Source organism: Akebia trifoliata, chromosome 12 (assembly GCF_017979445.1).
Source record: "Akebia trifoliata isolate Shusen 1 chromosome 12, ASM1797944v1, whole genome shotgun sequence".
Lineage (NCBI taxonomy): Eukaryota > Viridiplantae > Streptophyta > Magnoliopsida > Ranunculales > Lardizabalaceae > Akebia > Akebia trifoliata.
Window position 1 is genome coordinate 4,052,772 of NC_141386.1, and position 13,749 is coordinate 4,066,520.

The 13,749-nt window shown below is 36.2% G+C and overlaps 1 protein-coding gene across 1 annotated transcript; it reads left to right on the forward strand.

Annotated features, from left to right (window-relative positions):
* Positions 1–227: 227 nt before the first annotated feature.
* ERS (glutamate tRNA synthetase) lies at positions 228–13,508 on the forward strand. Its single transcript, XM_086417813.1, has 14 exons — positions 228–537; positions 810–928; positions 1,112–1,233; positions 2,384–2,566; positions 2,746–2,864; positions 2,975–3,023; positions 3,150–3,251; positions 3,380–3,482; positions 3,609–3,672; positions 4,136–4,250; positions 4,362–4,462; positions 6,651–6,807; positions 6,926–11,218; positions 11,842–13,508. Exons 1-13 carry the CDS (start codon positions 269–271, stop codon positions 7,154–7,156), a joined length of 1,734 nt encoding a protein of 577 aa, XP_086273939.1. The 5' UTR covers positions 228–268; the 3' UTR covers positions 7,157–11,218; positions 11,842–13,508.
* Positions 13,509–13,749: the final 241 nt, after the last annotated feature.

Genomic DNA, 13,749 nt, shown 5'->3' on the forward strand with positions numbered 1-13,749 from the left:
TGACGTAAAGTTAAGGTTAAATAAAAAAAAAATAAGGAAAATCTTGGGGGGACTTTGCTTTTCACTATGTTGATATGATAGCCATAGATGTTTTTCATCGAGATACGATTAAATACATCTACGGTTATGTTCGCACCTCCTGGTTAGAGATGTTAGAATCGCAGTAAATCCAACGTTACCCCAGCATTACTCAAAAAATAAATAAAATCGCAATACCCCTCATTATCGTCTTCGAATTTGCGTAGTGTTGCAGGAAAAAAAAAAAAAAATGGCGACTTTGGCTGGATCACCATGGACAAGATTTAGGGTTTTTTCTGAGGTTGCTCCTCCAAATTTTCGCCCATCTTTACTCCAAAATATTAGATTTTTCTATTGTCCGAGGAAATTCTCAGTTTCTGCGTCTTCGATCTCCAGTCTCAACTCCAATGTCCTCAAGAAGGGTGAAGGAGAAGTTCGGGTTCGTTTCGCTCCTTCTCCAACTGGAAATCTACACGTAGGAGGAGCTAGAACAGCTCTATTCAATTACTTGTTCGCCAGGTTCGACTTTCTCGCTGTTAATCGTTCCTTTTCTTTTCCTACATTTCTTGGCGCCCTTCTTAAGAGCAGCTCGTTTTAGTTTTAGTGCATATAGGATCTGTTTGGTTGCAAATAAGTTTTTTTTTTCCCCCTTTGCGTGTGCGTGACTTGAACACACTGAACAGATTTCAAATAAGCTAATTTACGTGTTTGAAATGAGTTCCCCAAATTCTCAATTTCACTGGTTTGAAGGACAGATTTTTTTCCTCCATTCATGTTGATCAATCTTCCAGGTCCAAGGGCGGAAAATTTGTTCTTCGAATTGAAGACACTGACTTGGAGAGATCCACAAAGGAATCTGAGGAAGCAATGCTGCAAGATTTAACCTGGCTCGGTCTTACTTGGGATGAAGGTAGTTGTTCTACCAATGTTATACTCCCATTGCACATAACAATCAATTTGCGGGCTTTGACTCATAGCTCAGTGGTTTGACACATTGCAAACCAACTCTGAGATCGTGGGTTCAACTCCAGCTTACCCATAAAAAAAACAATGAATTTACTGGTGCAGATGATACTTTGTGGTTAATATGCAGGGCCTACTGCTGGTGGAGAGTATGGTCCATATCGGCAATCAGAGAGAAATGCTTTGTACAAGCAATTTGCAGAGAAGCTTTTGGAGTCTGGTCATGTTTACCGCTGCTTTTGTTCTAATGAGGTAATTTCACGATCCATTAGTGGTAATGTTTGCCAATTTTTAAATGGGCTATCACAAGGCAGTAATGTTTTGTCTTATACTTGCACACGCTTAGATAACAAACACGAATGCCCCCCTTCCACATCCGCAGACACATGCACACTTGTAGGTAGCGGTGTTCATGCGAACTTGAGTTGTAGATGCTTGTCAAACTAGTGCAACAAGTGTGTATTTTCATTATATTGTTGGAAGGACAAGTTTGTGACCAATGATCATTCCGAAAGAGCTATTAAATGGGTGGTCTGTTATAAGAATTACTACTACTCTAGACAAGTCCTTAAGTTCCTCGTGGGTCACAGAGAGAGGCGCCTGGAAGAAAATACTGACATGATGCATGCAGTTGTCGGAGTCTCCAAAACATATTAGAAACTCTTGAGAAAAAGTGTCAACTATTACATGCCATTATTGGACATCACATACCGTGCACCTCACATAATTCCTCTGCATCGAAGACTAAATAAGATGCAGAATACCACTCCTTGAGATTTTTGAAATAAAATTAGACGAAACAAAATACGAGATATTGACTGTGATTCACATTTGATTGCTGATGAAGATGTAAAAAAGAGGTTTGGGAGGAGGCTATTTTCAATTAATTAGGATGCGGATGAGGACATGGCTACAGTTGGTCCTGCCATTAGAACATTATGAAAAATTGCTCTGTTGTAATAGTTTAACTATTCGTCATATATGATAGGGATAAATTTCTTGTTTGTGTGGTGGTCGGGGTGCCTTTCCTTCAATGTTTTTGTCCACATGAACTTGTATGTCCATGTGAATGTAGGGGCCCACAAAAAGTTAGTGTATCATCGGTAGTTTAGTTTATTATTATGATCTATAAGGGGATATTGGTCTTTTTGCTTTCATTTGAGAATTAGTTTTACCGGGTCTTTTTGGCACTTTGTTTCTTACTTTTATTTATGTTCATTTGAAATCATCATTAGCGTAGTTATGATGACTTGGTTAGGGTTTTTTTTTTTTATAAAAGAAATATTGTAATTTGAAATCCAGGTGTTAGATCATGGAGATGCATCCTTTTGTTTTCACGAGTTGTCTTTATGGATGGAAATGCTATGATATCCTAATAGAAGGTCCATACTGATTCTTCCAGGAACTAGAGAAAATGAAGGAGATGGCGAAGCTAAAGCAACTACCACCAGTGTACATAGGAAAGTGGGCCACTGCCACAGATGATGAAGTACATGAAGAGTTGGCAAAGGGTACACCATATACATACCGATTTCGTGTTCCAAAAGAAGGGAATTTGAAAATCAATGACCTTATCCGTGGTGAAGTAAGTTCCATCCATTATCGTGAATGTGATCTCATGGTAGCATTACTATAGATTTTGTGTCATTATGATCTTCTGTGTAGTAGCTGATAACCTACTGGGTATTTCGTACTTTTGTTTGTCACATTCAATAGCATGTTTGATTGTGTATGTCCTGTTATTTTTTTGATCGTTTCATGAAGGTCAGTTGGGGCTTAGATACACTTGGAGATTTTGTGATCATGAGAAGCAATGGCCAACCTGTATACAACTTTTGTGTCACAATTGATGATGCTACAATGGCTATCTCTCATGTTATAAGGTAAACTTTATACCTTAGTGTGGGTGAAATCTGCTATGTATCTGGTGATTCTTCTCCTATTGTGCATACTTCATTATTGCTTACAATTTTCCTCAATACTTACATTTCAGAGCAGAAGAACATTTACCCAACACTTTGAGGCAGGCACTGATATACAAAGTAATCATTTTTTTGAGATTCAAACTACTGTACTACTTTGAATCTTTTTTTATTATTTTTCTTCTTTTTCATTTTCATTCACTGATGCTGAGGAACCTGACTAATATATTATTTATTCCATTACAGGCTCTAGGATTTCCAATGCCTTACTTTGCACATGTTTCTCTTATTCTTGCTCCTGATAGGAGTAAATTGTCAAAACGTCATGGAGCAACTTCAGTGGGTCAGGTATTATAGTTATACTAGTGTATGCCTATCTTTTATTGGCCAGATGAAGTACAAATATTTTTCCAATTTTACTACAAGCTGCATTTGGCTTGTAGCATTTTAATTTTTAATGGCGTGTCTTTTGACAGTTTAGGGAGATGGGATATTTACCTCAAGCAATGGTGAATTACCTTGCACTCTTGGGTTGGGGAGATGGTACCGAAAATGAATTTTTCACCCTCCAGCAGCTTGGTTAGTACTTTCCTTTCAGCTTCTTATACCAAAAAATTGTGACACTTAGAATGGTTTTGAAAACACAAAAGGACCAGTCTTTCATTTAATCCAGTTCCCTTGACTAGAAAAAGTTGTGGTTTACAGCGGAAAAGTTTTCAATTGATCGTGTCAACAAGAGTGGAGCTATATTTGATTCGACGAAGTTAAGGTAAGCCATGGCTCTTCAGCAGTTATCTGGGTCATCCAAGACATCTCTAAACATTTAATCTGATGGGATGAATGTGTACCACCCGATGTTGAACAAACACGGGATGATAACCTTTAGATGGTGGGGGCATCCTAGAATATGAAACTCAAGATCATTATGTTTTGGTTCTGATAAGAATGTTTCGGTTGAAACATTCCAAGGCAAATCAAAACATGTTGAGACAAACCGGTACAGATCAAAGCATTCATTTTAACTTGATTCTAGACATGTTTCATATCAGAATGTTCAGATAATGATATGTATCAACCAATACATTCTGAAAATGGTATGATATTTTAAACCATGCCATGGACACATACGAGGTTTCAGTTTTGGTTTCATTGGTTGTTGGGATTTAGATATTTGTTCTTTCATAGTTTGATGTTTTTTGCCACTGTTTCCTTCATTCTTCCACGAATTTAAGGTGGATGAATGGTCAGTATTTGAGAGCTCTTCCGGCAGAAGAGTTAATAAAGCTCTTGGGTGAACACTGGAAAACTGCTGGTATCCTCATAGAATCAGAAGGAATGTTTGTAAAGGTAAGATTCTTCATCCGTGCATTTTGATTGAGTACTGTTTTGTTTGTATTATTTGATCTTGTATGCAAAGAAACCAAATACTAATACTCATAAAATAAATTTCTAAAACAGGAAGTTGCTGAGCTACTCAAGGATGGGATTGACTTAGTGACAGATTCAGATAAACCACTCTCAAATTTACTTTCTTATCCATTGTATGCTACTTTGTCAAGGTACCCTTCCTGAGCTTACCATGTATAGCTCATTAGTCTTGTGTTGTTATTTAACATCTTTTATATGACCTGTAAATGTCTCTGACTGCAATTGCATATTTTGAATCTACATTCTTATTGGTTGTATGTGACCTTTGTGCTTTTTGATCATTAGAGGGAGTCTAGACTTTTAAAATAAAGAAAAGATACAAGAACATTAAAGGTATATAAGGAGTGACCAATACATGGTGAATTTCATGATATATCCTCTTTCTTGCCAAAGAATTGGCTGCACAATGTTCTTTTCATGAACTATCTTGAATTTATTATCCAAGAAGTTGCACCTCCTATAACTAATCTAGGAAATCTTTTGTGATAAACAATTTTATGGAATAAAGAAAATGTACCCCAAAAAATGTGTGTTGAACCTTCTTTAATAACTAACTTTCTTGGGTTCGCTAAATGGGTCCTGTTCATTCAATTCATGAATCACAACCATTTTCTCTGGTGAAACTAAATCCCTGGAGTTTAATTTGAACAAATTCTATTTTAGATGGACGAATACAAGTGTCATGTATTGCCCTGTATCAAAGTTCCAAACATGAATACAACCATTTGTAGTTTGCGCAAATGGGATCACTGGATTCTTGGGTGAAGTTCCTACTCTCTCTCTCTCTCTCTCTCTCTCGCTCTCTCTCTTTCTCTCTCTCTATATATAGGGAAATGTTCAGCACCCAACCATTTACCCACCCATTTGCCCAACATGTTTTGTCCTACATGGGTTAGAAGTTTTGGAATCGGCTGATTTTTTGTGAGGATGATCTCTACAGTTGGAAGATCATCCTCACCAAAAATCAGCCCATTCCAAAACTGGAGAGATCATCCTCACCAAAAATCAGCCCATTCCAAAACTTCTAACCCCATGTTTACAAGTTGAAAATTCGTGGACCGTCCATTTTTTGTAAACCATTTGTGATGGGGTTAGAAGTTTTGGAATGGGCTGATTTTTGGTGAGGATGATCTCCTCACCATAGAGATCATCCTCACCAAAAATCAGCCTATTCCAAAACTTTCAACCCATGTAGGACAAAACATGTTGGGCAAATTGTTGGGTAAATGGTTGGGTGCCGAACGGGACCCATATATATATATATATATATATATATCAACCACTTTCGTGTATTGCCTGTATCAAAGTTTCAAACGTGCTTGAGCCCACAATATGTCAATAGTTTTTGCAATGCTATATTAAATCTTCTTCACATTTTTAGAATATATCAGTATCAATATTTTCTGATGGATGAATATATTTTTTAACATTATAGCAAATATATATTTTGCTTGTCAGAGTATCATAACCAAAAAGACTGTATACTATGTGGATTATATGAGGTGGCAAAGGCAGATTGAACAAACCAGAGTGAATGGAAGACATGGATTGTGACAGAATTGAATACAATATTTGTTCAGCTGATCCCTAATTTTTGCGATAAGCCTTTGATTATGGTGAAATGATGGGCCTGATTTCCATCAGCCTAGTGAACACTGTTCCGTACTCTAAACTTGGTCCATGAATTCACTAATCCAGACTATTCAACTTGATGGGGATTGGTTGAATGTGGGGCATAGGTCATAAATCTCTCTAGTAGAAGGCATATACTTAAATCTCTCTCTCTCTCTCTCTCTATATATATATATATGGGAATGCCAACGTCCAAGACCTCATCGGGACGTTAGCATTGTCCAACACTTTTTTTTCCCAATAATACCCCTCTTTGTTTTGTCTTTTAGTGAAAAAGACAAGGGTATGGTAGCCTTTAATATAATAAGTGCATTTATTATGCCATTAATAAATGCATTTATTATGATGGCATCGATTGTCTAAGCATTTACTACAACAAAGATTTTTAATTCAAAATACCTAAATGCTCATAGCATTTATCATGTAAACAAGCATTTATTGTGTAAAAGACTACCATACTCTTGTCTTTTTCACTAAAAGACAAAACGAGGAGGGGTATTATTGGAAAAAAAAAGTGTTGGACAATGCTAACATCCCTATGAAGTATTGGACGTTAGCATTTCCCTATACACACACACACACACACACACACACACACACACACACACATTTTTCTGCTTACAAGTGAGACCACACAATATTTTTTTTAATGATTAATATAATAATAAATGTTTGTGCCATTTGCAGTCCTGAAGGTAAACTTGTCTTGGAAGACAAACTTTCTGAATTTGCAACCAGCTTGCTCACTGCCTATGACAGTGGAGAGCTCCGCGATGCACTTGAAAAGGGTCATGATGGTTGGCAGAAATGGGTGAAGACGTTCGGCAAATCATTGAAACGCAAGGTTGGTTTCAAATGGACGAGTGATGTGAATATCCTTTTTCACTATTGTCAGGATTCTACTCTTTTTTACTTGAATGAATTTGTTTTTCATTCCAGTCCTATCTCAATGCTTGTGGCAGGGGAAATCTCTATTCATGCCTCTTCGAGTCTTGCTGACAGGGAAGCTCCATGGCCCAGATATGGGGGCTAGTGTGCTTTTACTGTATAAAGCTGGGACATGCCGTCTTATTGCTCCTCAGGCAGAGTTCATAACATTAGATGAAAGGTTCAAAATGTTGAGAGAACTTGACTGGGAAGCATTTAACAAGGTTGAGCCTCCTTTAGAATCTGTTGCCACCGTGTCTCACTGAGTTTTCACAGTTTTGATCGAGTCTCCAGGGTTTTATGTTGTATGCGTATTTTGTCATTTATGATCATCTAACATGATAATGTTCACCTTATCAGATATGAAGGATGTTCAATTTGATTCTGTAAATTTATTTGATGGTTTTTAATAAACTTTGCCTTTTGTGTGCATCAACAATTTCTTTATTATTGGATTTCTCAGAAACACATGGTACGAGTCTTTGGAAGCATTCTGAGTCCAAAGACGTTGGACACCACAATTATACCTAACTTTTAGTTTAAAACTTATTTTGAAAATGAGATTTTGAGGGAGTTTTTCCAATTTTAGAGGTGATGTATAAATTGTATTTGGATTTGAAGCTTGCCCTGTAAAAGACTCTTAATGAAAATGAATGCATTGCTGTGCAAAAAAATAAAAATAAATGCCAATTGTGTATTTATATGGTTATATCTGGTCAGTCATTTTCAGATAGTATAAGAGATTTCCGGTTCAAGGGGGGATGTCAAATCCTTTCCTGCCACTTGTGAACCAAAAACTGAAATTCTAATAAAAAATTATTTTCTTGATTAACTATTGAAACAACCCACAGAATTTCATATTTTACCAGAAAATTGTACTTTTATGAGATTATAAATTATAATTATTTTTAATATAAAACAGAGTAAATTAACCAATATATCTTTTCTATCATAAAACAAACTGAAGTAATGACGATAAGAAATCTGTTTGCTTGTAACTATGAGGACTATCATCCCTTTGAACCTATAGGTAGCTTCTACAATAACATATTCATAGAAATTAAGGATGACCAGCGATGCAAGGCTCTTGAAGATCTGATCCTAAAAATATATTTGTCTCTCTTTTCCTGGTGCCATTTTCACATAAATATCCATATTCCATAGCTTTTACAGGTGTGTTTGGATTGAGGGAATCGAAGATAAGAGAAGAGAAACTATGCAAGGTCATCAAGAAGGTAATGCTTCTGAAAATCAAGATCTACTTTTTTGTATCCAGAAATCCTTTGCATGATTGAGGCTTGTATTGCATTTGGAGAGAAAATACAGTTTTCATGGTCACTTGCTGGTTTGTTTTCTTTGCATTTGAAGAGAAACCCAAATCTATTAATGAATGTGTGATGTACCAATTTGCAACAACTAAACAGTCGAGATCGTTCACTTGATCACATTAGCAGGTGAGGAGGAAGGGCTCGATCAAGTTGTTGTGGACATTAACCTTAACAATGTCGTTTGTTGTCACATTTAACAATGGGCCAGGAAATTGAACATTGATCACAATCACCTAAATAATCAACAAAATCAGATAATTATGGGATTTGATTTATTTTAAAGAAAAACTGTAAAATGGATGATTTGAGTTTAATGATATAAACCTGTTTTGGTGCATCAAGAGGTGCACGTTGAGATTAAGAAACAGTCCAATCAAAGAAGAGAGTGGGATTGTCGGCATTAATGAACCCAAACAACAAGAAAGTGTAGAGTAGAAATCATGATGCAATGAGCCTGAATTGACTGATTGGTTCCTTCATCTGATCATGCAAACTTTGTAAAACTAAAACAAAACTAGAAGTGATTCAGAAACACTAATTGAGAGAAGATAGAACTTGTATGGTGGTCACTTATCAGAAAATATTAAAGAAACTTTATTTAAAGATTCAAGAAGTTTAACCAAACAGTTTCTCTTCTTAAATTTTGTAAATAGAAGAGAAAATAGGAAACATGTCTGAGTCAGTCTATCCCTTTAAAACCAGTTCGAACCCGATTCAATGCTAGTTAAATTTCTAAAATATAGGTATAAAATAATAGCTATCTAGATGACAATTTAAAACCTAATAACCTATTCCACAACCTAAGAATTCATTGATGTTGAAGTAGAACCACAGGGTGTTTGTGTTTCCAATGAGAAATAATTTATGGGTTTATTTTTTTATCATCTCATTCTCTTCTTTTTTTTCAAACTTTTCATGTGCAGCAGCAGATAAAGATATGAGGTTTCTTGAGCTGTTGTCATAGTGATCTCTAGCAGGGATTTATTTTTTGGTTTTTTTTTTTTATCACTCTAAAGGGTGTTCAAAAATGCCAATGTTTCAGATTTCTGCTTGGTGTTCAAAAATGCCAATGTAGAAATGCACCTTGACTGAAGACATGATTAAAGATAAAATTGCTTTGGTATTTTTTTTTTTTGGCTAAGTACTTGAGGGAGAAGTTGCTTTGGTACCTAAGAGAGAAGTTGGGGTCTTAAGGAATTTTGGCTATTAGTTTGTTGGATATAATCTACTTGTTGGCCAAAATTGTAACTTTGATTATGAATTGTGTTTTGAGTCCCATATCCCCTTATCAGGAAACTTTTGTTCATGGTGGACAATCATTGAGAATATTCTCGTTGCAAATGAATGTATTGTCCTTAACTTCAGAGTGAAGACTTTGGGTATTCCTTGTACTGGACATTAAAAAATAAAGTATGACTACATTAAGTAGAGCTTTTTTGTACCTAATGGAGAATGCACTTCGATTTTGGATAGAGGAAGTGCATGAATGTATTCATTTGTACAATTTCTCCGTTGATCGTTGTTAATGGAAATCTGTTGTCTTTAATAAAGTGGTCCTTTATTTCTCCCCTTTCCATTTTTGTGGCGAAAGCACCAAGTAGGATAGTTTAAAAAGTGGAAGACAAGGTTGTTATTATAGCCTTTCAGGTTGATCACTTCCCATCCCTTTATGTTATCTCACCTCTTGAAGTGGTCAACTTCTATGCGGGACTCAATGGTAGAACACCCGAGACAATTTTGCCTCTTATAAGAGAGTATCTCTCAATCTGTTTCAACTCAGGGTGCTATACATATACAACTTTTTTTTGCTAGGCAAGCAAGGGGTAGTGGTTAATGGTGGTGAAGGTGAGTTCAAGGGGATTTGGACCAAGGTTCCGGATCAACTCTCTACAAGTGTTACCACTTAGCTAAGTGGCACCTTCTACATCTAAGTTTACGAATATGGTTTTTCTCTTCACAATTTTGGTTTCTAGGTCCACATTGCTCTTTTGTATGTGAGGTTTTGGCTCACTTTTTCTCTTCCATGTTGCTTGGTGCTTTCCTAGTTTGGTTTCAGATCTTCTCCACTCTTGGCTGTGATTAATGCCTTTTTGCACATAGAGAATGGTGTGGGCATTTGCTCCTTTTGTCATATGATGGGGAATCTGGAATGAAATGCACAGCAAAATCTTTGAATGAAAAGAGCACTTTCTCCTGGTAGTGATTCATTCCTATCATTGTTATTTTATGAGTGTGTCTTTCTTAAGGATATCTTGTTTAGGTGGGGTCAGATATATAAGTCTAGAGAGTGAGTTATGTTTTTTTTTCTTCTTCTTGTATGTAGGCCTTCTCGGCCTCCTTTCCTATCTTTTCCTTCTAATGAAGTTTTACTTATCAAAATAAATGAATAGATAAATAAATAAATAAAATTCTTTGAGTCGAAACGAATCATCAATTTTTCGAGAAACTCTGCTAATCCACACGGAATTTGTCCAAGTTGTCTTGAGACCAATTTACTTGCCAAATGATCAGTTGACCCCATTGCTTTTACTGCTTGGTATATCTATCTTTTTGTGGTTTTTGAGTTTGTTTCTTGCGTCTCTCTGATTTTCTCGTTATATCTTCAGGTTACTCTAACCTCATTTGTTTTGCTCTTTTTTTTTTTTTTTCTGTTAAATTTTAATTTTCTTGTCCTGGAGCAGGTTTCTAAGTGCTATCAAGCAATATCTATGCTTAACATTGTTGAAAAATAGTGCATTGTCAGTTATGAGCATTTTTCAGATTCTATGTTCTATTTTTATGAGTTTGTTATTGAAGTTTAGACTAGGATTGAAGGCAGAAATCGGAATTTTCTTCCCCATGATCGTCCTTAGAGTACTTGAAAATGTGCTTCAGCCTAGTTTTCTACAGAAAATGACAGTTCTCAACTTGCTGGAGAAGATCTCTCAGGACCCACAAATCATTATTTGACGTTTTCGTGAATTACGACTGTGATGTGGATGCACCAAATATTTTTGAAAGGTATCTTCCTAGCACATGTTTTATTTACTTTTGATGGTAGACACCTGTCAAAAATTGAGTTTAATAATTGCCTTTTTCTCTGTCTTGGATAGTCTTGTTAGCTATCCATGATTGGCTTAGACACCTTTTATTAAATGGTATGATGGACTGTTAGCTGCCCAGCCATGACTTACCTTCCCAACTAAGCAAGTGCTGTTGATCCAAACAATCTAACAATATAAGCCACATGATGGATGAAATGTTCTCTCACAATCAAACTGATTGGATTATCTGAACTGTTTGATTAGTAGCTTGGTTTCATTGATAAAGAAGGGGGGGAAAAAAAAAACTGTGCCCACGTGAGTTAACTTTTTCAGATATTTATATCATCCAATTTTGTGAACATTGTGAGGCTATGGCTCTGCCAAGGTTGGTCACTGATTAGATAGCCTCAATTCATGACAGAGATGGCTGTTTGGTGGCTAATAAGACTAACTAATTTATGTATTCCTAGGAGACATATAAGGCGTAATTCCCCTCTCCCTATCATATGCAAACTTTATTTTTCTTTTTGAATTTCAAAGTGTCAGTTTCTTGTAGCTGGTTTTTAGTAAGATGTATTAAAACCCTGTTAATTCCATCAGATATTTGCAGGACAGTAAATAGCCTTCTAAACTGAATTGGGTCTGCCTCCTGGTTCTACCACTACATTGTCTCCTGCCCAAGATATTACGTTCCGACTTGAATCTGTCAAGTTCTTGGTTGGCATCATTAAATCAATGGGTGCTTGGATGGACCAACAATTGCGAATTGGAGATTTTTATCCATCGAAGAGTCCTCAAAGTGACGTAGCAACAGAGAATAACACCACAGTTCATGGAGAATAAGGAGCTACTCTTGACTATGCTCTGCATTCTGAACTATCAGAGGCTGCTACTTCTGAGCAACGCCATGCTTTTAAAATTGAATTTCAGGTCAGCTATTGCTAGGACAACAATTTCACAGGTATGATCCCTTCTGAGATAGGAAACCTCTTACATCTCCAATCTCTGTGGCTTGACACGAATTCCCTATCTGGTGCGATTCCACATGAGCTTAGTAGTTTACAAAACTTACAATATCTCGATCTTGGTGGAAACCATATACTGAATCCAGACCCGATTCAGTTCAAGGGCATGGCATCATTGACCCATCTCTGCCTCAATGATAACTCACTGGAACATGAGGTTCCCCCATTCATCTTTCAGTTCCCCAACTTAATCATTCTTGAATTGTCTGATAACCTAATAACAGGTTGTATTCCAGTGCAACTCTTTACTACTCTTAAGAACGTCCAAAACCTTTACCTAACAAATAATTCATGGGAGGGACCAATTCCATCAGAAATCAAGTATCTTACCAAACTTGAATCCCTTTACCTGGGAAGGAACAAACTCAGTGGTAAGATACCCCACAAAATTGGCCTCCTCACTAACCTCACATTCCTTCATTTATCTGATAATCCATTTATTAGTGGGCCCATACCATCTTCAATAGGTAACCTTAGACATGGCTCACACATGCTGAGTCAGAAGCCAATACATATGTTTAAACATATTAAAATATTTTAAGTCGTAACTTAAAAAAAAAAAAAAAAAAAAATGTTATTAAGATATGAATTGCATGTAAACAATTTATTGGCATCTTTACCTTTACCTTTTCCTTCAACGTGAAGCTTCATCTGAATTTTTCAAATCCACGGTTAAGAGTTTTCTTTTTTTTGGTGTGTGTCTTGGGGGGGGGGGGGGGGGGGTTTGATTTTGTGAGACAAGAAAGGACGATAGACTATCTTTACCTTTTTCAACCAGCTCTTTTTGAGAATGAATGGATTTTACTTATATATTAAAAAAATAAATAAATAAATAAACTATCAAGCTAGGAATTCTGATCATCAAATGGAATAGTCTTTTGGGAGAGGAGTTCAGGCCCATTGATGGATATGTTGTACCTTCATCGTACGTGCAATATATACCCTGGTATTATCTATAAATATGATTCTAATGTAGTGGTCCTATTATTCCCTTTGCCAATTTTCTTGAAAACAAACATTTTCTTTATGGGAATCTTTGTGAATTCTTGATTGGTCATCATGCCCTAACAAAAAACATCTTTTTTCCTATGGTATTTGACTCAATATAAATTCTGCATGTAGCTTTGGTTTGGATGATCTGTTGGATGGTTTTGGAAATAACCCGAAGAGTCAGTCGGTAGTGGCTGATAGTGATAGTGAGGAGATGGATTTGGATGTCAAACCCTCAAAATCTTCCAAAGGTATGTTTGAACCTTATTATATTATAAATTATAATTACTCATCAAAACATTAGAGTAGAAAAGAAAAAATATTTTCTTAATAATTTAGCAACCTAATCTTATTATTTGGGAAGAATATTAATTAGATGCTATAATTGGTAAATGGTGCTGTTTTTGGCTACAGCCCTTGCACTATCATTGGAACAGTACATCTGTGCCTGAAGCCCGGCCATAACAGGGAATCCTTTGTACCTTTTTACAAC